The 22,885-nt window shown below is 45.1% G+C and overlaps 2 protein-coding genes across 2 annotated transcripts in view; one reads left to right on the forward strand and one right to left on the reverse strand.

Moving 5' to 3' along the window:
- The window catches only part of dnajc5b (DnaJ (Hsp40) homolog, subfamily C, member 5 beta), a 28,325-nt gene extending 12,513 nt beyond the window's left edge, over positions 1-15,812 (forward strand). The window contains exons 3-4 of the mRNA XM_067975820.1: positions 4,988-5,162; positions 15,718-15,812. Of these exons, the coding sequence (XP_067831921.1) occupies positions 4,988-5,162; positions 15,718-15,812 (270 nt within the window). The remainder of the gene's footprint in view (positions 1-4,987; positions 5,163-15,717) is intronic.
- Positions 37-347, reverse strand: LOC137306551 (metallothionein). Its single transcript, XM_067975831.1, has one exon. It carries the CDS (start codon positions 301-303, stop codon positions 97-99), a length of 207 nt encoding a protein of 68 aa, XP_067831932.1. The 5' UTR covers positions 304-347; the 3' UTR covers positions 37-96.
- Positions 15,813-22,885: the final 7,073 nt, after the last annotated feature.

The following is a 22,885-nucleotide window of genomic DNA, read 5'->3' on the forward strand; positions in this document are numbered from 1 at the left end:
CATACTGATCAGGACACACATACTGAGAACATGCGGCTTGTTTAATACAGTACATATGGTCAATACTTTATATATTGTGATTGAAGGGCCAGTTGTTCAGGAGCAGCAGCTACATTTGTCGGAGGTTTTCCCTTTGCACACACAGCCATTGGCGCAGTTAGTGCATCCAGCAGGACAGCAAGAGCAGCAACTTTTCTGGCAGCGTCCAGCTTTGCTGGTGGGACATCGGCAGTCAGAGTACCTGCAGGTGTTTTCACAGGAGCAGGATCCATCCAGGCAGATACAGGCCTTAGAGTCAGACATTTCACTAACTTCCTCTTCAGTTTGGAGACGTCACCGAATCAGCGTTTCTATAAAAACAATCCTGCGTTATTTTAAATGACTCCAGATGGTTATTCTAATGGGAATTACCATAGGGGTTCTCCCACTCTCCTGCCATAATGTTGGCCGAAAATTGGCAGAAACTCTGAAGAAAGAGGGGGGCGGTTGGTGGGCAGATCGATCGAGGTGCAGGCCTGATGATCTCGGCAGAGGCTCAAGCCATTTTGATGGTCGGGCCACATTTGCATCTGATTTGCGAGCGGCAAGTGCTAAACCAGTGCTCCAAGGCAGCTCACGATTAGGGCGGGACAGTTGGGCTGTGGGCAGAAATTCCATCAAATCCTCCGCAAAGCCAAGCCGGACACTGGAGCTTGGGGGAGAAGCAATCTCAGGAGGGGGACTTGAAGGGAATGGTAGGGGTTGGGAAGGTTTTTGTGGGGCCAGGAGGATCATTCATAATCCTCCTGACCCCACAAAAATCAGTAGAAAGACAGAAACTTAAAATTTTTTGTGAGGCTTGCAGCACTCCTTTAAGGACTACTGGACCTAATACCAATGGGCAGAGCGTGCACCTCACATGCTCCAACCATTGGTACCTGAAAATTGTACTGGGGTCTTATGTACATCATACTTTAATGAGACGCTGCCCAGTTCCATGACTAATTGGAAATGGCAACATGCGGATCAGGAGCTGGAATGAGATGGTGAGTTCAGTTCTGCGATTTTCAGAATGCCACCACCCCATTCCCTCCGCCGGAGGCAATGAAAATCGTCCCCAGTGTAAATGGCCATTTTGCCATTTGTCCAGGGGTTTCCATCAAACTTACAATGGGAGAATTTCCTTAGAAATTCTACTGCCCAGTCTTTTTCCTCCTTCCACTATGGATGGCAGGGCTGAGATCAGAAAATCACTGCATAGAGAGCTATGAAAATGAACCTGCACCCAATAACTGTGTGCACATTCCGCAGGGGTACCGATGTCCTGTGCCATTGTGCAATTCCGAAATATTTAAAATATTTTATAACCTTCCCTGTATTGGGAGGGAAAACTGTATTCTACACATTGGAGCAGTTTGCATTACACACAAAACTACCAGCTCAGAACTTCCTTGCGTAACTGGGCACTTGCGGTGAACTTACGGCAGTAGAGCGGAGTAGGTCTGAGGAAGTTCACCCTGCTTGTCTTATTTCACACTTCCAGTTATGCAGAAGAGAAATAGAAGTTCAAAATATTCACCCAAAAATTGGCCTTTGCCTTGTGCTGCATTTACTTATTTTATTATAATATTTGTGAGAATACAACAAGACATACATCCCGGATTTATAGTTGGGCTATTTATTCCTGTTGGAAGATAGTAACCAGGAATGGTATCACCCCCTTCTACATTTTAAATAGTGCTAAAATCTAAGAGGTCCCTCAATCTACTTTATGCTCATCACACTAATTGTGAAGATTAGTGACAAGAATAACAGGTTGCTTTTGCCAATCATAAAAATTTAGGAGGAATAATTCATTTGCACCCATAAATGGGCCATAGGGAGCACAGGGAACAATCCCTGTGCATGAATAGACAGGCCCGAAGCGCACCTAATATTGGGCCTCGGACCTTATTACCATTGAACCGGTGATCTGTGGGACAGCTAATAGGCATCCCCAGGCAGCTCTTTGGAGAAGAAGCCTTGAAGATCGGCCTACTGCATCACTGGCAGCAGCCCTCAGTTAAGTCCATAAAGGAGACCGGGAGAGGGGTGCTATTGGGAGAGGGGGTGGCGTGTTTAACGCCTGTTTAAGGCGCAGGCCCTGGTCACCTATTTTTTCAACTATACCAATAAGGCGGGCGGCATTCACCTGACTCATAATGAGCATGCACTTTCTTCCTGCCATGTTGAAGTTGTGTTTGAGTGGGTGCAGATTGATTCTGGATTAACATCCTGCGCTTGAGTGGGTGCAGATTGATCTTGGAGTAACAGCCTGTGTGTGAGTGGGTGCAGATTGATCCTCGAGTAATAGCCCATGTTTGATTGGGTGCAGCTTGATCCTGAATTAACAGCTTGTGTTTGAATGGGTACAGTTTAATCCTGGATTAAGAGCCTGTGTTTGAGTGGGTGCAGTTTGATCCTGGAGTAACGACCTGTGTTTGAATGGGTGCAGATTGATTCTGGATTAACAGCCTCTGTTTGATTTGGTGCAATTTGATCTTGGAGTAACAGTGTATGTGTTTGAGTGGGTGCAGTTTGATCCTGGATTAACAGCCTCTGTTTGATTTGGTGCAATTTGATCTTGGAGTAACAGTGTATGTGTTTGAGTGGGTGCAGTTTGATCCTGGAGTAACAGCCTCTGTTTGATTTGGTGCAATTTGATCTTGGAGTAACAGTGTATGTGTTTGAGTGGGTGCAGTTTGATCCTGGAGTAACAGCCTGTGTTTGAGTGGGTGCAGTTTGATCCTGGAGTAACAGTGTATGTGTTTGAGTGGGTGCAGTTTGATCCTGGAATAACAGCCTGTGTTTGAGTGGGTGCAGTTTGATCCTGGAGTAACAGCCTGTGTTTGAGTGGGTGCAGTTTGATCCTGGAGTAACAGCCTGTGTTTGAGTGGGTGCAGTTTGATCCTGGAGTAACAGTGTATGTGTTTGAGTGGGTGCAGTTTGATCCTGGAGTAACAGCCTGTGTTTGAGTGGGTGCAGTTTGATCCTGGAGTAACAGCCTGTGTTTGAGTGGGTGCAGTTTGATCCTGGAGTAACAGCCTGTGTTTGAGTGGGTGCAGTGTTTACCCTGGGATGGGATGATCATTGAGTTGGAGGTTTAGGTGCCTGTTAAGCTCCCGAAAAATGGGCTCCATCGAATTTCTAGGACCTAATCTTCTCACTTACATTAGCCAGTACTCACTAAGGACCATATTTTCCTCTGTTCAAAACAAATATACAAAATGTGCATTCTTCTTATTTTAATTTGTTACTATGGAAATTGTGGGAATGATGTGCAGTTTTGAAAAAATATTCTGAGAATGCAATTTCGTTAGCAGCAATGAAAGGTATAAGCCAATCATAAGGGATCTGCAGCAATGATCTTTTAATGTGGATCCCTACAACCTGTCTATCATCCCATCTCTAGCCTCTCTGTCTTTTGAAGTTCCTTGAGCATGTCATCGCTGCCCAGCTTCGTGTCCATCTCTCCCAAAACTCCCTGTTTGAATCCCTCCAGTCCAATTTCCACCTATGTTGCAGCACTAAGTCTCTCTTGGCCAAAGTCACGAATGACATCCTTTGTGACTGTGACCATCATACATTATCATCCCTATCCTCCTTGACCTCTCCACAGCATATGACATGGTTGATCGAGCTGTCCTCCACCACCGTCTCTCCTCTGTTATCCAGCTCTGGGGGACTGCTGTTGCATGGTTCCACTCCTACCCATCCAAGGCAGCCAGAGCATCGCCTGCAATAGCTACCCTTGCTTTCCCTGCACCATCACCTCTCGAGCCCCCCAAAGATCTGTCCTTGGCTCCCTTCATTTCTTCATCTATATGCTGCCCCTCTCTGACATTATCCACAAGCATGGGGTTCGTTTTCATATATTTTTTTTTCGTTCATGGGATGTGGCCGTTGCTGGTGAGGCCAGGATTTATTGCCCATCCCTAATTGCACTTGAGAAAATGCTGATAACGGCCCAACCCTACCTCTTCGCCACTTCTCTCAACCCTATGACCACCTCACTACTGCAGGACTGCTTGTCTGATATCAAGTCATGGATGGGTCATAACTTCCTTTGGCTGAACATTGGAAAGAGTGAAGCCATCATTCTTCATGCCCACCAGAAACTCTGCTCCTTTACTACAGACTGCAAGATGGTAACCAATCTGAAGGATTTGAGCAGTGAGTGGTAGTACAGCACTAAAGTAACTTATAGAAAGCTAAAGACCTGGACTGATTTTTTATAAACAATGAGCCTGTGGCTAAATTAGCATTTCCTACAATTTTGTGCACCTGCTGGAATACCAAGCTTTTTGTTTGTTAAACCAATTGAAGGGTTATTTAATTACTTAAGAAGTGTGAAAGGAGCATTATTACTGGTGTGTTATTGCCCATTCTTCTGTTCAAATGGATTACAAATTTGACCACAATAGAATGACGACCACCCACTATTTTGATTGTAAAAGTATTGTCATTAACACTTTTTGAGAAAAAGGGAGCAAAGTATGCCCCTTGATGATTCTGGTTATGTTAGCATTAAAATAATTTATGTTAGATGCCACCTATGTGGGCAGTGAGGTGTAGTCAGGGATAGATTGGCTTCCCTGAAAGGGAGTAGGATTCTTTGGGATTCTCATATTCCCATATGGCCAGTCCACCCCTGGGTGTAGTCTAACTAAACACTTGAATCTGGAAGACTATGGTAGCATAGCTGATGCTATGTTTTTTTTAAAGAGAACCCAGTGCCTCGAATGACTAGTGAAGCAAGAAACTGGAGGTCGCACAGGAATGGCGTGCACAACATGGGCAATCACAAAGCCCGCTGTACACCCTTCCAACCACCAGAGCACTGCCAATGGAAAATCCAGCCCATAACTCTCAAAATCAGAGAGCTCAATAGTACAGCAGAACCAACTAAATTATATCTTCACTCCTGATTAGTTGCTTTTGTCTGATTTCTGATTTGCATTTTACCCAGGGCCTTTTTGTGTTCTGTGGGCTGATTACTGGCTGTTACTTCTGCTGCTGCCTCTGCTGCTGCTGTAACTGTTGCTTTGGTAAATGCAAACCCAAGCCCCCAGGAGGAGAAGAATACGAGTATTACGTCTCACCAGAGGACCTGGAAGAACAAATCCGCACAGACATGGAAAATGGTAAGTGTTTAAGGCAAGGTACTTTTTCTCCTTCAGCTTGAGCCTTCCACGCACGAGAAGCTCTTGGGTTAGTTCTGCAAGTGCTCAATTGACCAGAAAGTTTGTAAAATTTTGGCCCTCGATATTCCTCTCCCTAACGCCTTGGGAATGCTCAGTTCACTGGCGCAAAACGAGAGGAAAAAGAGGTGAGACCCGTGACACAAGGTCCCCACCCGCGGTATGCTGCCCTGAGATTTCGAGGGCTTCTCCCGGGAGGCAGAGACATGGCATGGAGTGCCTACGTCTACTACTGATGCAGGCATTCTAATTGCATGGCTATGAGGGGGAGGGGCCAAACAGCACCTCCTGTAACATTTTCCACTGGGAATGGGTGGTGAACACCCATTTTGAGGGCTGCCTGGTGAAGCTGCCACTAGCCAAAGGGTCTGAGAGGAGCACGCAGCAAAGGCCAGGATGCCTAAAAAGGTATGTGGTCTTTTCTTCTCAATGAGATTCATCAGATCCTTGGGGCTGGAGCCCTTCTGCCTGCAGCCAGAAGGCCCTTGTCTATTTCCTACTGAAGCATTCACTACCCTTTGTATGTAAACCCTGTTCTGATGATCATCAATAATTCTTTCTTCTGCTTCACCAGTAACAGATCGGGCTGTGTTAGTTTTTAGAGTACAGTCCTCATCTACGCTCACATGAATTATAATAATTAAGTGCCCAACGAGAATGTGAAGCAGGCTGGGCTGTGATGATCTAACAGTCGAATAGGCTGCTGACACACAAGGAACCCCAGATATGCAAATAACCACGTCCCTGGGATTTTGGATGGAGTCTCCAGGCTGGGGCAAGGGGAGGGGGTAGGTTCTGCTCCACTGCACTTACACCGGTGAAGTGGGCCGTCAGGAATTTCCAGGCCCATGTGTTAGATGGTGCAGTGGTGAGTATGCTGGCCTTACATCCCTGGGATTGGTCTAGAATCCAATCCAGTCTGGCACTGACTGCATTCAGAGCAACCCAATATTGCAAAGGGGGCCTCAGACAGGCCTTAGGCTCCTTATTTGAATATGCATAGGCCTAACGCCTGATTCAGGCGTGGGCCCTAGATACCTATTTTTTTGCCTACACCAATATGACGGGCAGCTTGCTCAACCTCTCTGCAGCCTTTGACACCGTCCTCCAATGCTTCTCCTCTGTCGTCGAGCTCAGTGGGACTGCCCTTGCTTGGTTTCACTCTTACCTATCCCGTCGTAGCCAGAGCATCTCCAGCAATGCCTTCCCTTCCCGCCCCTGCACTGTTACCTCTGGAGATCCCCAAAGATCATTCTGCCTCCTCTTCCTCAGCCACATGCTGCCTCTCGGCGACATCATCCGAAGATACAGGGGCATAAATTTCTCACCCAAGGACGCCGTTCATCAATGGCGCCCTCTTACTCCGCCGGCAAATCCAGGAAGCATGTTCGCGAATGCGCAAAACCTGGAAATCGCAAACTTGCTCCCATTGGTTCGCTGGCGGTTTGACAGTTCCAAATTAAAGGGCAGCACTACGCTACAATCAATGGAATCATTAACCATTCGTAAACTTGCCCAGCTGAAACGAAGATACTTATGCCACCAAAAGGTAAGCTGGAAAATACCAGCTCCAAACTACATTTTTAAAAGCTCGATGACTGTTAATGACTACGAAACAACAAAAAAATTTAATTTAAAAAATGTGGAATGTCATATTACTCTTATTTTAATATTTTTTGATCATTTTCTTCTTAACAGATTCTGTGGGCATGGCTTCCATCCCCACAGTCTCTATCAGATCCGAGTGAGCTTGCGCTGAAATCACAGCGCTGAACTTTAAAAAAAATTGAAGACGGAGCAAATGGACATTGGAGACCACGAGATAGGTTTTCTCATGGTGTTTGTCCGCAGGACGTGCGAACAACCTTGCCACGCCAGTCGAAGCAAGCTCCGGCCCACAGTGTCAGGTTCCACATGTCCCCTGATGATACCCAGCTCTACCTCTCCATGAACCCTCTCAACCCCTCCATTGCCTCTGTGTTGAAAGAATGCTTGTCCAACATCCAGGCTTAGATGAGCTGTGATATCCTCCAGTTAAACATTAGGATGACTGAAGCTGTCATCTTCAGCCCCCACCACAAACTTCGTACCCTAGCCACCAATTCCATCGCCCTCCCCTAATATTGTCTCAGGCTGAACCAGACTGTTCACAATCTCCGTGTCCTTTTCAACTCTGAACTGAGTTTCTGACCCCATATCACCTCTCCATCACAAAGACCACCTACATTTACCTCCGTAACATTGCCCATCTCCGACCCTTCCACAGCTCATCTGCTGCTAGAACCCCCAACCATGCCTTTGTCACCTCTAGACTCGACTATTCCAATGCTCTCCTGGTTGCCTCCCATCCTCCACCCTCTATAAACTGCAGTTCATTCAAAACTCTGCAGTCTGTATCCTATGCTGCATCAAGTCCCTCTCACCTGTCACTCCTGTCCTTGTTGTCCTACATTGGCTCCCAATCTCCCAATGCCTCCAGTTTGAAATTCTCATCCTCATATTTAAATCTCTTTAATGCCTTGCTCCACCCTAGCTCTGTAGCCAGGCCTACACTCCCCTCCTCAAAATGCTCCATTCCTCTGACTCTGGCCTCTTGTGCATCCATCCTCACTTCACCCCACCATTGGTGGCCAGGTCCCACGCTCTGAAATTTCTTCCCTAAACCTCTCCACCTCTCCACCTCCCTCTCTTCCTTTAAGACCGTCCTTAAAATCCACCATTTTGACCAAGCGTTTAGTCATCCCATCTAATATCTCCTTTGGCTTGATGTCAATTTCCGTCTGATTATGCCTCTGTGAAGTGCCTTGGGACCTTTTTCGACGTTAAGGTTGCTGTATAAATGCAAGCTGCTGTTAGAACATAAGAACATAAGAAATAGGAGCAGGAGTAGATACAGCCCCTCGAGCCTGCTCCACCATTGAATAAGATCATGGCTAATATTCGACCTCAACTCCACTTTCCCACCTGATCCCCATAGCCCTTGATTCTATCTACCTCAGCCTTGAATGTACTCAACGACTCAGCATCCACAGCCCTCTAGATAGAGAATTCCAAAGATTCACAATCCTCTGAGTGAAGAAATTCCTCCTCATCTCATTCTTAAATGGCCGACCCCTTATCCTGAGACTAAACCCCTCAGGGGAAACAACCTCTCAGCATCTACCCTGTCAAGCCCCCTCAGAATCTTATTTTGTCTCAATGAGATCACCTCTCATTCTAACCTCCAGAGAGTATAGGCCCATTCTACTCAAAGTTAAAGTTGTTGTTAAAGATAATGAAATTCTGCAGTGAATGTGATATGTGGGAATTCAAAGCATTTAGAATCTCCTCACCAGTGGATGCCTCGTGATAAACCCACTCTCCTGTTACTCATCGGTCACATCTTACTGTTGAATGGGAGACTGTCAGCTTATTTTTAGAAGTTAAGCTTTTGTACTTTATTTAGCTTCCATTTACAACTGGTTCATGGAATTACTCCTTAGGTTTTTTGAAGAATAGAAACGACTAACACTGCCAGGGCCAGAACTGTGAATGACAAGGTCTGATTTCTAGGAATGTAAAAAAGACTGTTTGGATAATTCTGTATAAAGGACAAGCATTGCTGACTTGTTGTTAACTAGCCATGTTTCTGGGCCTGGAAGAATCAGAAACATAGAAATAAGCTGGAATAGAGAAGATAAACGTCAAAGATCAGTGGTTTATTTAAGATAAATTGTGGACGGGCACCATATGCGTATGGCAACAGGAACACCATTAATTGTTTCATTTAAAATTAGTCTCTAATGTGTATTCTGTTTACAATATATTTAATTCTAAAAATCTTTAGAGATTTTAAATTAGGCAGCACCGAGCATTTTGTTCATTTTAGGCAAACTTCGTGCTGCAGATGCAGTGAAGGTACTTGGTGAAGGCACAAAAAGCAACCGGGAGGGGTGGGAAAAAAAAGTTTAAAATTCATTTAAACTTTTGAAACGATGTTCTAACAGTAGTATACTAACATAAAGTAAATGCACTGGGAAGAGGTAATTCACTGAAACATACTCGACCCCAATAGCTGAAAGGGAACAAAGTGGCTTGGTAGAGAAACAAATCACACAGCATAGACCACCAGGATAAATGAACTGTCACAACATCAATAAACCCATGGGCATCATCTGTACAGTGAGGGGGACATGCTGCTTTATGAAAGGTTTTGAAATACCTCAGTGCCACACTGCCGTTCTATTTTTAAATGTTGAAAAGAGATAACTATCACAGCATTTCCTTATAATCATCCTAAATTTCACTGGCATCAGAGGCCAATGAGCAGAGCTCCATGTACAAGTCTGAGTAAGTATGCACAGAGCTCTGCTTTCCCCCACTCAACAGCAACGAGAGTGAGTGGTGTAACTATGGCTGCCTTGTTTGCATGGCTTTTAAAGATGCCTCTGATCTTGCTGTCCTCAGTATGTAGAAGTGGGGCATTAGGATGAATAAGGCTATTGAGAATTTCTTTTGTTTATTCTTTCAGAATGATATTTGTGTCGATAGCTGACTATTTTTCTGAGTTGTATATTTTTTTCTTCAATTTTCTGGGTGTTTTTCCCCTTCACGTCCACTCTGGAAAGAGTGATTTGACTGAAGTACAATTTTACAGGAGCTGGCACTACCCCCCCCCGCCCCCCCCCCCATTCTCAGTATCTATTCTTCATATGTGAGCCTAAACAGTGTATTTCAGCAGGATATTCTAACATGGGGATATCACTGCCAAGCCCAACCATGTCATCACTCAACGTACAGCCAGTTTCCAGCAAGGGTTAGGGAACAGTGATCAGGAGCAGGAATTTCTTGTCAGAACAGATCAAACTTTGAACCTGGAAATTTGGTGGTCTGCATCTAATTGGATGGTGAATTTACTTGGTGAGCCACATGCGGGAGCCAAGTAATGTATTTTTAAAGAAGCACCATCTAAAGATAGTGACTACTGAGTGGAGCTTATCATATTCCTTCCACTGGAGACATGTATCATAGTGTGTAACTGATCATGTTTCACTTTCCTGAAAATCTACTTATATTTAAATTCTGTTTTCCTAATTCATTTTGTGTAGGTACCCTTTGAAAACAGTGCACTTGTTAATACTGACACAGCCCAATGCTACAATTGATTTTCATTTAATTTGAAACAGGTGGGCATTTCCAAAATAGGAAACAACATTCCATTCTACCATATGCAGTTCACTCAGCAGCTGATACCAGGGAATGTTTCTTCAGCTGCCTCTCTCTGCTATAATAATTTCTATCAATGATTTAGCAGTGGATCACCCCTTGAATACTTGCAGTACTATCTGCACTGTATATAATAATTCAAGTGCATAGTGAAAGCATGACTTTTCTTTTGATATACAATATATTTGGTAAATACTTGCAGCAGAAAGTAAGTCAAAGTTTATTTTCAAAGTTTTTTTTTGCAGACTGTGTAAAATACAACATTATAAGCCTAAGATAGATCAGCAGTGGCTGAAAAAGAAGAATTAATTGTAAACTTTCTGCAGGAAGTGATTCCACATGGAGTGTCTTTGGTAAAAGAGATGGATTTCCATTACGGTAAAACCTGGAGCCTACAGTTTGGAGTTATTTTTATCAAGGCAGCCTGGTGTGTGTTCAATGGCATGCATATACACTGTGCTGCAGATTGGTATGATGTAAGTTTGAGTCCAGGACCCTGCCTCACAGTGGATTCCTTATGGCAATCCAGGCTAGGGTGGGAGGCACTGTGAAGAAACAAGGCTTCTTTCTGACAAGTGGATACGAAAAATCTGATGACAAATCAACTCATGCAGCTCTTGTGGAAGGAAAATCGTGTTTTCAAGGGGTACCTACACAAAATGAATTAGGAAAACAGAATTTAAATACAAGTAGATTTTCAGGAGAGTGAAACATGATCAGTTACACACTACGATACATGTCTCCAGTGGAAGGCTGCAAATTAGGCGCACTGCCCTCCATGCCTGAATTCCAGTGTATTTCAGCAGGATATTCTGCCACATGAAGCTCTGCATCAGGGGAGCTAAATTGTACAATTTACCTTATCTGTAGCACAAAGCTGCAGTTTTGAAAATTGCTTCTTTTTGTGTTTTTGTCACACTCTGCTTTCTTGTCCATCAAATTCACCAAGGCCCATGCAAATTCTCCACCATCGATTCTGAAAATATTCAGCTACCATGCATTCTCCTTCCAATGTGTGGCTACTTAGCTCAGCTGTTTATAGAGTGCTACTAATAGCGGGAAGGATTTGGATGCAATCTCCATATGGGTCATGCAGACTTCAGAATGGCGTTAGTGTCCGACTACATATCAAAAGATTGCAGCTTCGACTCCTGCCTTATTTTCATTAGTATCGCACTGGTCTTTTCTAGCCCTGTACGTTCCTATATTCCTATTCTCCTTGAGGCTAGTTTGTAGTTTGAAAAATGCTTATTTTATTTATTTGCTTGAGGCCCATAGTTCTGTCTGCTGGTTGATCAGAAGGACTGGGTTTCCCTCAAACAATTTTGAAGCTCACAGTAAATAAATCAAAAATCGTTTCCTTAAACCTTTGTTTGCTTTAATGATATACATTTGTATACGCTTAAAATACTATGCACAGTTCTGGTCTCCATATTATAAAAAAGATATAGAGGCACTGGAGAAGGTGCAAAAAAGATTTACAAGGATGATACCTGAACCGAGAGGTTGGGCTCGATTTTTGGATGTCCGAGCCGGCGGGTTTGTGGCAGGGGGCTCCAACAATCGGGGATTGCCGGGGCGGGTCCAGAGCCTGGCTCCAAACCGCCCACTTCCGGGTTCCCCAGTGACGCGCTTAGATGCGCGCGCAGCCCTCACATGTGGGACTCTCGCCGGCAATTAAAGCCGGTGGGATCCCACTTAAAGCAATTAATGTGATAGTTCAGGTCGTTAGCAGACCTGATTTGTAGGATATTTTAGGAGGGGTGGGATTTTCAACTAAACCAGTAGAAATGGACGTGTTGCAGCCACCAGCCTGTGGCAGCTGCAAAGGTCCATTTGACAGGTGGTGGGGGGAGACCCTCACTCATTGCAGGAGGCCACTCTATCACTTTGGACAAAGTTTGGCCTCCACCACCCTCCTCTTAACAATAAAATCTCAACCTCAACCCCGGTGTGCAGACACATTTACCTACTTTGCGGACCCCCTCAAACGTACATCTTCCGGATGGGGGCCGCCGTAGCTGCAGTCATGACCTCCTAAGAGGATGAACAGCATCACCAGCCTCGCCGGCCATGGCGTCCACCTCCGACACGTGGAGCTCCACAACACAGTGCTGTGACACATCCACCTGCACAGCAGGAGGGAGGGCAACCACAGAGAGAGATGCGTCGCAGAAGGCAGTACACTTGCCACAGGGTCTACAGACCGAGGCTCAGCTTCCTGGACCTCTCTGAGCAGCAGTGCACACGGAGACTCAGAGTCACTCGACATGCAGTCGTGGACATCTGCAGCCTCCTTCATGCCGAGCTGCTCCCGGCTGGCCCGAGCACCATCTTCTTACCTGTCACTGTCAAAGCCACCACTGCCCTCAACAACTTCTCCTCAGCATCCTTTCAGTGTGCCACCGGGGAGATTGCCGGCATCGCTGTTGTCTGCACAAAAGAGCCCTGCAAATACACCTACACCCACTCTGCAGTAACACAATGGGTGGCATCAGGTGTGGGTCTTCATGGTGATCCTCAGGGCATTATTGCGCAAACCAGACAATATTTTCAAAGATGTGGCAATAGTGGTGATAACAATTTTTTATGACTTTTTGCAAAACAAAGGAAAATAAATCAAAAATATGACATTTTGTCTTACACCCTTGTGCATCCCCTTTGTGCTCACAAAACCTTTGCCTTACGTTTACGGGAACCCCTACGTGGTGCTACCCCTGTGGCTTCAGTAGAGGTAGTGGCAGGTTGCTCTTGTCCATGCCCTGACCGATGAGATGCTTTGCGTGGACGCCCTCTGGGTTTCAGTGCCCGTGAGGGCCCCTCCAAAGACTGCTCCACCTGCACCTGTGCAGGGGCAGACCCGGCCACCTGGAGAGGGGGCAGCATTGCGGGTACTGGTTGAGAGGAGGGCAATGGGTGAGACGTGGGAGCGCTTTGAGTGGCATCCCCACTTCCATGTCCCCTTTCACCATCATCCCTCTCCTGGCCCAGGCCCAAGTCACTCCTTCCACCCTGCTGGATGACAGTCTGGAGGACTTATGTGAAGCCTTGGAAGGTCAGTTGTAAGGTACCTGTCAGCCTGTTTAAGGTTGCAGAATGTTGCTCAGCCTGAATCCGAACGGCCGTTGTCAGGGCCTGAATGGACTCATTGTTGAACCGTGCTTGAAGCTCGATGGAGGCTAGCCTTTCCTCCATCGCAGACATTCCCGCACCTACCCGCGACACTATCTCAGAGATGCCTTCACGTCCCTGCGACACTATCTTGGAGATGCCCTCCTGTACCTGTGCCACCATTCCCCTCATGCAGGAGTTGGACTCCTCCATCCTCTGCGCGATTGTGGAGAGTGCGCGTGGCACCTGTTCCAGTACCTCGGCAATGTGCTGCTGCCCCTCGATCATTCTCCTTTTCAAGGCTGGCCCCCAGGGTTCAGCATCAGGGTCCAGCAGAGCCTGGAGAAGAGTGCTCCCACCGACGCGGACTCTCCACGGCTGCCCCTGCCACCAGGGTCTGCTCATGCTCACATGTGCGTGGTGACTCACCATGTGCAAGCCCAACTAAGTGAGGACGGGGATCCACCGAGGTGTATGTATCTGCGCTGGTGGATGGCTGGCTCAGATGTGACGATGGACCCTCAGAGGCCGGCAGATCCTCTGAGGCATCGCCCTCCGCAGTCACGGTGGTTGCAGATGGCCCTGTGGACAGATGTTGAGGTGCTGCAGATGCCAAGTGATGTTAAGATCGTTCGCTATCATGAGTGCTGAGTGTTAGATTTCTGTCACCAGCCGCTTGTGCAGTCCCAGTCTCGGCGTCCACCATGGACAGGCACTCCAGCGTCCGACTTATTTCGAGTGCCTGCTGCTCCGCATCTGTTAAGGCCACGTGGTGTGGCGGGCCCCCTCCGGTCCTTGCCCTCTCCCGGGCATTCTGGCATCTCTTCTCCTATCAAGGCAAAACACAGAGGCGTGATTGAGTGATGGTTGCATGGTGACCCGCTGCATGCATTGGTGTGGGTGGGGGAGAGTATGAGGGAGATGCATGGGAGGGTGCGTGTGAGACACAGCCTTGAGATTGTATGAGGATTGGGTTGCGTGATAGTGGTCGAATGGGAACTGGGGAGGTGAGTACGTGCAGGCAAGGTGAGGATGATAGTTGAGTGGCTGTGAGGAGTGGTGCGAGAGCGTTGTGGTGGCAGTGCAGAAGGAGTTGTGTGGTGGTGGAGGTGATGTGGAAGACGGAGTGTGCGAGAATGTGTAAGTATACTCACTGTGGCTGACCTGGTTAGGTCAATAAATCTCATCCTCCACTGCACCTAGGTTCTGGACACATTGCCGCTGCTGGTGATCTCCTCGGCCACCTCCAGCCAGGCCTTCTTAGTGGTGGAGGAAGGACACTTCCTCCCATCCGATGGGAAAAAAATGTCCCTCTTCCTCCTCACCCCATCGAGCAACATCTGGAGTGAGGAGTCAGAGAACCTTGCTTCTGGCCTGCTCCATGCTCCTAAATTGGTTCTTTGCTGCAAGAGGAGCACTGGAGGACTGCCCCTTTAAATCCTGCTGACAGCCTGTGATGCGGTTGCGCAGTGCGCCTGCTGCGCAGGTCTAGAACGGGAAACCCGGAAGCCAAGGTAAGTGCCTTCAATTAGACTGCGATCGCGTGCGGAGCACCCCGAATTCAATGGGCGCGTTACCCACGCGCCCAGTCGACTCCCCGCTGCCAACCCGCCTCCCTCCTAATATCGAGCCCGTTATCACTGTCATGAAGGACTGAACAGGCTGGGGCTCTTTTCTCTAGAAAAGAGAAGGCTGAGGGGTGACCTGATAGATGCCTTTAAAATTATGAAGGGGTTCGATAGGGTAGATGTAGAGAAGATGTTTCCACTTGTGGGGGAGTCCAAAACAAGGGGCCATAAATATAAGATAGTCACTAATAAATCCAATAAGGAATTCAGGAGAAACTTCTTTACTTAGATAGTGGTTAGAATGTGAAACTCGCTACTACACAGCGTTGTTGAGGTGAATAGCATAGATGCATTTAAAGGGAAGCTGAATAAGTACATGAGGGAGAAAGGAATAGTAAGTTATGTTGATAGGGTAAAATTAAATAAGGTGGGAGAAGGCTCATGTGGAGCATAAACACCGGCATAGACCTGTTGGGCCGAATGGTCTGTTTCTGTGCTGTCAATACTATGTAATACTATTATGTAATTGTTTTTTGGCTTCAGAACAGTATGTTGAGTTCTGTCCAAACAGCATTTTAATGCGCTGATTCCTTTTTGTTGCTTTGTTGTTGCAGATGGAGACACTCCGATCATGCTTCAGCCTACAAATGCAAATGAAAAAACTCAGCTTATTGGTGATGGCCGACGTTGCTACAACACAGATGGGTAGAGTTTGCGAGAGTAAGAAGTTGAGCTGAAATTCCAGGCAACCTTTACAATGTGGACATGCCATGGAAAGAGGTTGCATTTTTCATTTGGAAAATTAAGCCATCAACTACCGATCTTGACATTAATTAAAAGACCAACGTCAATTGTACCCATAACTGTAAAGCAGTTTGAAAACATATCTATAAGGAGAGTCCAATGTTGTGTTGCTCTAAACACTTCAAAATCAAATCCCTGGTTTTATGTTTTTTTTTCTCACTTAACCTCGTAGCATCATCTGGAAACAAGCATTCAATTATTTTAAACACTTCTGTGACTGTTGTGTTTAATATACTTTCCCCCCTCAAATATATTGTCAGATTTTTTATAGCATTTGACCAAATTGCACCTTTTTGGATAAGCAGGCCTATTTTATTAAATAGACTCCAACTAAAATTTGAGGCTGGGAATGAAAACGAACCCCCTCCTTTTCATTTTGCTCGCTATTCATCGCCCCAAAAGTAAAGTTAGAAATGAATCTTTCGCTACTGAACATTGTAGCAGTTCTGCTGCTTGCTACTGCATTCTTTGCGATTGGGATATTGGCATTGCACCTCTGAAAGTAATAGACTGACTGACCTGGTTACAACTGTAACACAAGGACTTAGTGATATATACAGGGAGGAGTAAGTCCAGCACTTCAATCGTTTATAGTTTGGAAGCTCTTTGTGAAGTACAAATAAGCTTTGCTAGAGGTTTTAGCAAGGTTCCTCAGGTCAAAAAAAAGTTTCATTAAAAGGATTTCAACACGTGCAGTATAGGCATTATTTGATGTGCCTTTGGAGCAGAGACTAATGTATTTCTGACCCTATCTCAACCGTAACCTCAGCTCATTCATCTACATTTCAGGTCTCTGATTACTTTCATAGCTTTCAAAGTATGCACATTTCTCAAATAACCTCTACTAATATGAATAAATTTCTATTTTTGAGTACAATAGGATTAGAGAAATGTTCAAAACCATAGAAAATGTTATAATTCCTTACATTCTTGGAGTAAATTTAGGAGCAAAACTGTAATTTTTTTTTGGTATTAACATCTTCGTTCAGTGCTCAGAGACTTAAAATGCACCTGCTTTTCACTCCTTCATGGATTAGATTTAAATATATTCATAATCTATTGAATTATCATACAATCCTACATCTCATAAAGAGATATTTCTGGGCTTACTTATCTCTTTTGATCACAACATATCTTGCTTTATAATTGATGGTTAAAAGGAGTCTTGAAGCAGATATTTAAGGAGTAATTTTCTGACTTGGTTTTCCTGGTGGGGAGCCTCACACTCCTGACCCCAAGAGCACATATCAGAAATTCCAGCATGCAATGTGTCCGATTTTACAACCACCTCAAGGATAAAGTTGTAGAATGACCTCTTTAGTGTAAAGCTTCCTGTCCTATGATGCAATGAAACTCTTCCAGTTGCACCCTATATTGAGGCAGTGATTCTGAGTGCTATTCGTCATTCTTGATGCCACTGGTACAGAAATTATGTCACAGTTCTGCACAAAAGCCTAAATTTTCCATGTACTACTGGCAGCAAGAAACCTCGCTCGCCACCAGCACATTCTGGAATTTCTGTCCATTGAAATTAAGCATTCAGAAAATTCAGCCTATGATGCCTGTTTCTGCATGAAAGCAGAATAACCATGGCAACCAAGTGCATTTCTCTCCCTTTAACATTTTGGATTGTTGGACAATTCTATTACTTCCTGTTTAAAAACATAAAAAGAATATTGTCTTCTATACCTTCTATCTTTCTCATGTAACTAAAGATTGTTAAAGAAACTAGATCTGTTAAATAGCAACATCAAATATGTTTTTTTTAATAAACTACTGGAAGGTTTTTTGAAGGCAAATAAATGATACAACTTGTTTGTAGATTTCATTTTTGAATATGAAACAGATTGATTTTGCACAAAGGGATGTTATCTTTGTCAATATTATTTTAAAAATGAACTGTTTAAAAATTAGCAATTGATTTGTGTAGTGTACTTGTTTTCCTTAAAATGTACTGTAAGTTGCTGTAGTTTATGCGTCGAGACATAATAGCCATCTGTGTGTGATGCTGCATGTATTTTGCATAACCTATCACTTGTAAAGACCAAAGCCCTGGTTAACCACATTCCTTCATTCAGTCCATTATGGGAATATTGTCTGCCATTGGAGTTAAATTAATTGTGAAGAAAGTGTGAATTTGAAGTTTTGGATATTTTAATACTAGAGCAATTCATATTGCAGGCAGCTTCAGGTGTTCTCTGTCGTAAGTTTCTATCTTTAGCCACTGTACTTACCTGGAACAGGCAGATACAGCATTCAGATTCCAAGATAATCTGGTTTCACCCTACCTTCCCAAACGTGAAATCAAGTGAAATTCTAGAATGTCTATGTAAGCTCACATCCTGCACTGTACTCAACTACTTTCCTTGGCACAGCATTTTCAAGGTTCCAGTGATCAGGAACTATTGCGTTCTATGCAGGCTTCAATCATCTCCATCAGTTCGGGCCCTTAAAACTCTCAATCCTGTTCCTAACCAGATATGAGGTGCCCTACAATTAATTGAGTCATTTCTGAGGCAATGATACGTGACTACTTAGGTAAATACCAAAGAAATGAAGTCATCACAAAGTAAAGTCATCACAAACAAATGAGATATAAGAAAACAATATTAATTTTCTGTCATGCAACATGAAAAATGTAAAGCACAGTTCTCAGAAATGCAAGCATACTACATAACTAAATATTTGTTAGTGGATAATAGTATGTTGTTACCATCTCATCCACTTCTTGCTTTGAATCTGGAGCATTAAAAAAGTGGGAGAGATTAGTGAGCTCTGTGAAAAAAGCATTCTAAGCTATATGCACTACACTCAAAACAGTTGAGGTTGACAAAGGACAAATCAACATTTCTTTTATCTTTGTATTTCATGTTTACCAAAAATTTTTCTTTCTGTTCTGTTTGACAAATGAATATAAACTCAAAACTGTGAGGAAAGAAAAAATACAGTATTTGAATGAGAAAACTACTTATGTATGGTTGCACTGGAACTAAACAAAATAAAAACTGGAGAAAGTGTTTGTAAAATGTCAGCAATCAGCAAAATGATTTAATATTTATGTTTTGTGTATACATTATCCTATGTGAAAGAATCAGTATGTTATTAAAAAGTGTACTGTTCTAAACAAAGGCCTACACTTGCTGAATGCTGATCTCCTTTTTCAATACATTGTAGAGTAGATTTTATGAATTTGCTTTCCCTGCTCAGATTTTCATGCAACAGGAGCACATATTGGGATTTGGATATGGAGGTCACTGGGCCCTGCAGGATTTTCTGACCCTTAACATTAATGGATGGAAAATTCTATAGATCCTGTTGACCTCCACCTCGAATTCCTAAAATGCGATCCTGAGGTACAAAGTTCTACAATGCAAATTTGTAAAATCTGCTTTTATGCCTCCTCTTATAAGTCATTTTTCACCACACACTGAGCAAACATTCCATTCTGCATGGAATGGGGAGTGGGGCTGGGCAATTGGGTGGAGATTCATATTGCTGGGCCCTTATCCATTTTGTTGACCTAATGTTTTCTCATACAAAATGTGTGAAGATTTTATTTTAATATTATGATATATGCTAATGTCTGCATGATGCACATAAGTACAATTTCCGATTTTCCTGCAGGGAATGCACTGTGAGCTCAGATCACCCATGTGAAATGGGTCAGCCTGGTTCAGGACTGGTAGGAAGTGACTCCTTCAAGGAGGACCAACTGTATTCTTTCCATGATGACTTCCTTAAAGTGGACTTAAAAGGGTATATTTTCCACTGAACATACGAAAATGATGGGCAAGAAAAGACCAACTGGTTCATCAAGCCTGCCCCACACTTGTAATGGCTGGAACATCATGACAAATGCACACTTCTGGTGTGCAAATTACCCTGTCACGAGCACGGCCTCGAAAATCTATCGTTCACGGTGGATTTCTGTAAGCCATATTTGGACAGTGTGGGTGATAAATTGGGCCGTGTAGTGCCTGTTGTTTCAGCGCCAGCTGCCACCTTGGTATAGGAGTTAGCACATGCGCAAATACCAAACACCGGAAGCATGTAAAGTAAGGAGAAAATGCATGCAATCAATGTGCAACGCTGATTTAAAGTAATAGACACTGTCTTAGAGTGCCTGGAGGACCCCCCCACCAGTGCTATTTAAAGGGACCATGCAGGATTTACAGGTTGGTTGCTGGTTTATTTCTTCTGGCTGCTGATGGAATAGGAAGTGTTTTTTGAAGCTCCCTCTACTTACTGAGGGTTCCTAGAGTACATTTGAGCGTGGTTTGGCAGGTACTGCCTTCCAGTTCGGAAAATTACAACCGTGGTTGAACAACATTCCTGGCAACCATGGGTTCCCGCTAGGCATTCAGCACGACTGGGAGAATGCAAAGAGGCCATGCATAGCAGGTCAAGCCGCGAGGAGAGTGCAGGGCACTGAGCAGGAGGCTGTATCCAATGAGGGCCTTCTGGGACCAATTCTCTGACCTCAACATGACAAGGAGGATTGAATCCGACACCTGAGGTTCACCAACGAAGCCGAGACTGAGATCTGTCAACTGGTACGGCCACAACTGCAGCCACAGAGCAGGGCGGGGACAGCATTGCCTGTGACTGTGAAGGTCACTGTGGCGCTAAATTTCTACGGCTCAGGATCATTTCTGGCTGATGGTCCACAGCGCCTCATGGATGCCCAGTTTTGAGCTGCTAGATCTGTTCTGAATCTATCCCATTTAGCACGGCGGTAGTGCCACACAACACGTTGGATGGTGTCCTCAGTGCAAAGATGGGACTTCATCTCCATGAGGACTGTGCGGTGGTCACTCCTACCAATACTGTCATGGACAGATGCATCTGCGACAGGTAGATTGGTGAGGACGAGGTCAAGTAAGTTTTTGCCTCGTGTTGATTCACTCACCACCTGCCGCAGGCCCAGTCCAGCAGCTATGTCCTTCAGGACTCGGCCAGCTCAGCCAGTAGGGTGATACCTGAGCCATTTAAGTCCCCCACCCAGAGTACATTCTGTGCCCTTGCTACCCTCAGTGCTTCCTCCAAGTAGTGTTCAACATGGAGGAGGATTGATTCATCGGCTGAGGGAGGGCGATAGGTAGTAATCAGCAGGAGGTTTCCCTGCCCATGTTTGACCTGATGCCATGAGATTTCATGGGGTCCGGAATCAATGTTGAGGACTCCCAGGGCCACTCCCTCCTGACTGTATATCACTGTACCACCACCTCTGGTGGGTCTGTCCTGCCGGTGGGACAGGACATACCCAGGGATGGTGATGGAAGAGTCTGGGACATTGTCTGAAAGGTATGATTCTGTGAGTATGGCTATGTCAGGCTGTTGCTTGACGAGTGTGTGGGACAGCTCTCCCAATTTTGGCACAAGTCCCCAGATGTTAGTGAGGAGGACTTTGCAGCGTCGACTTGGCTTGATTTGCCTTTGTCGTGTCCGGTGCCAACTGGTCCGTCCGGTTTTATTCTTATTGTGACTTTTTTTAGCGAGATTTTACAACTGAGTGGCTTGCTATGCCAATTCAGAATCAACCACATTGCTGTGGGTCTGGAGTCACATATAGGCCAGACCGGGTAAGGACGGCAGGTTTCCTTCCCTAAAGGGCATTAGTGAACCAGATGGGTTTTTACGACAATCCGGTAGTTTCATGGCCACCATTACTGATACTAGTATTTTAATTCCAGATTTTTATTTAATTAATTGAATTTTTAAAATTAATTGAATTTAAATTCCCCAGCTGTCATGGTGGGATTTAAACTCATAACTCCGGATTATTAGTCCGGGCCTCCGGATTACTAGTTCAGTAACATTACCCAATGCTACCGTTGAATTGTAGTCCAGCACAATCTGTAACCTCATGGCCCGGCATATTCCTCACTCTACCATTACCAATAAGCCAGGGGATCAACCCTGGTTCAATGAGGAGTGTAGAAGAGCATGCCAGGAGCAGCACCGGGTGTACCTAAAAATGAGGTGCCAACCTGATGAAGCTACAACTCAGGACTATATGCATGCTAAACAGCGGAAGCAACATGCTATAGACAGAGCTAAGCGATTCCACAACCAACGGATCAGATCAAAGCTCTGCGGTCCTGCCACATCCAATCGTGAATGGTGGTGGGCAATTAAACAACTAACGAGACGAGGAGGCTCTGTAAACATCCCCATCATCAACGATGGCGGAGTCCAGCACGTGAGTGCAAAAGACAAGACTGAAGCATTTGCAACCATCTTCAGCCAGAAGTGCCGAGTGGATGATCCATCTCGGCCTCCTCCCGATATCCCCACCATCACAGAAGCCAGTCTTCAGCCAATTCGATTCACTCCACATGATATCAAGAAACGGCTGAGTGCACTGGATACAGCAAAGGCTATGGGCCCCGACAACATCCCGGCTGTAGTGCTGAAGACTTGTGCTCCAGAACTAGCTGCACATCTAGCCAAGCTGTTCCAGTACAGCTACAACACTGGCATCTACCTGACAATGTGGAAAATTGCCCAGGTATGTCCTATCCACAAAAAGCAGGACAAATCCAATCCGGCCAATTACCGGACCATCAGTCTACTCTCAATCATCAGCAACGTGATGGAAGGTGTTGTCGACAGTGCTATCAAGCGACACTTACTCACCAATAACCTGCTCACTGATGCTCAGTGTGGGTTCCACCAGGACCACTCGGCTCCAGACCTCATTACAGCCTTGGTCCAAACATGGACAAAAGAGCTGAATTCCAGAGGTGAGGTGAGAGTGACTGCCCTTGACATCAAGGCAGCATTTGACCGAGTGTGGCACCAAGGAGCCCTAATAAAATTGAAGTCAATGGGAATCAGGGGGAAAACTCTCCAGTGGCTGGAGTTATACCTAGCACAAAGGAAGATGGTAGTGGTTGTTGGTGGCCATCATCTCAGCCCCAGGACATTGCTGCAAGAGTTCCTCAAGGCAGTGTCCTAGGCCCAACCATCTTCAGC

This window comes from Heptranchias perlo, chromosome 3 (assembly GCF_035084215.1).
Source record: "Heptranchias perlo isolate sHepPer1 chromosome 3, sHepPer1.hap1, whole genome shotgun sequence".
Lineage (NCBI taxonomy): Eukaryota > Metazoa > Chordata > Chondrichthyes > Hexanchiformes > Hexanchidae > Heptranchias > Heptranchias perlo.

What these genes read in the sequence shown, in the direction of transcription:
- LOC137306551 (XM_067975831.1), bottom strand. Translation starts at nt 303, where the DNA reads ATGTCTGACTCTAAGGCCTGTATCTGCCTGGATGGATCCTGCTCCTGT.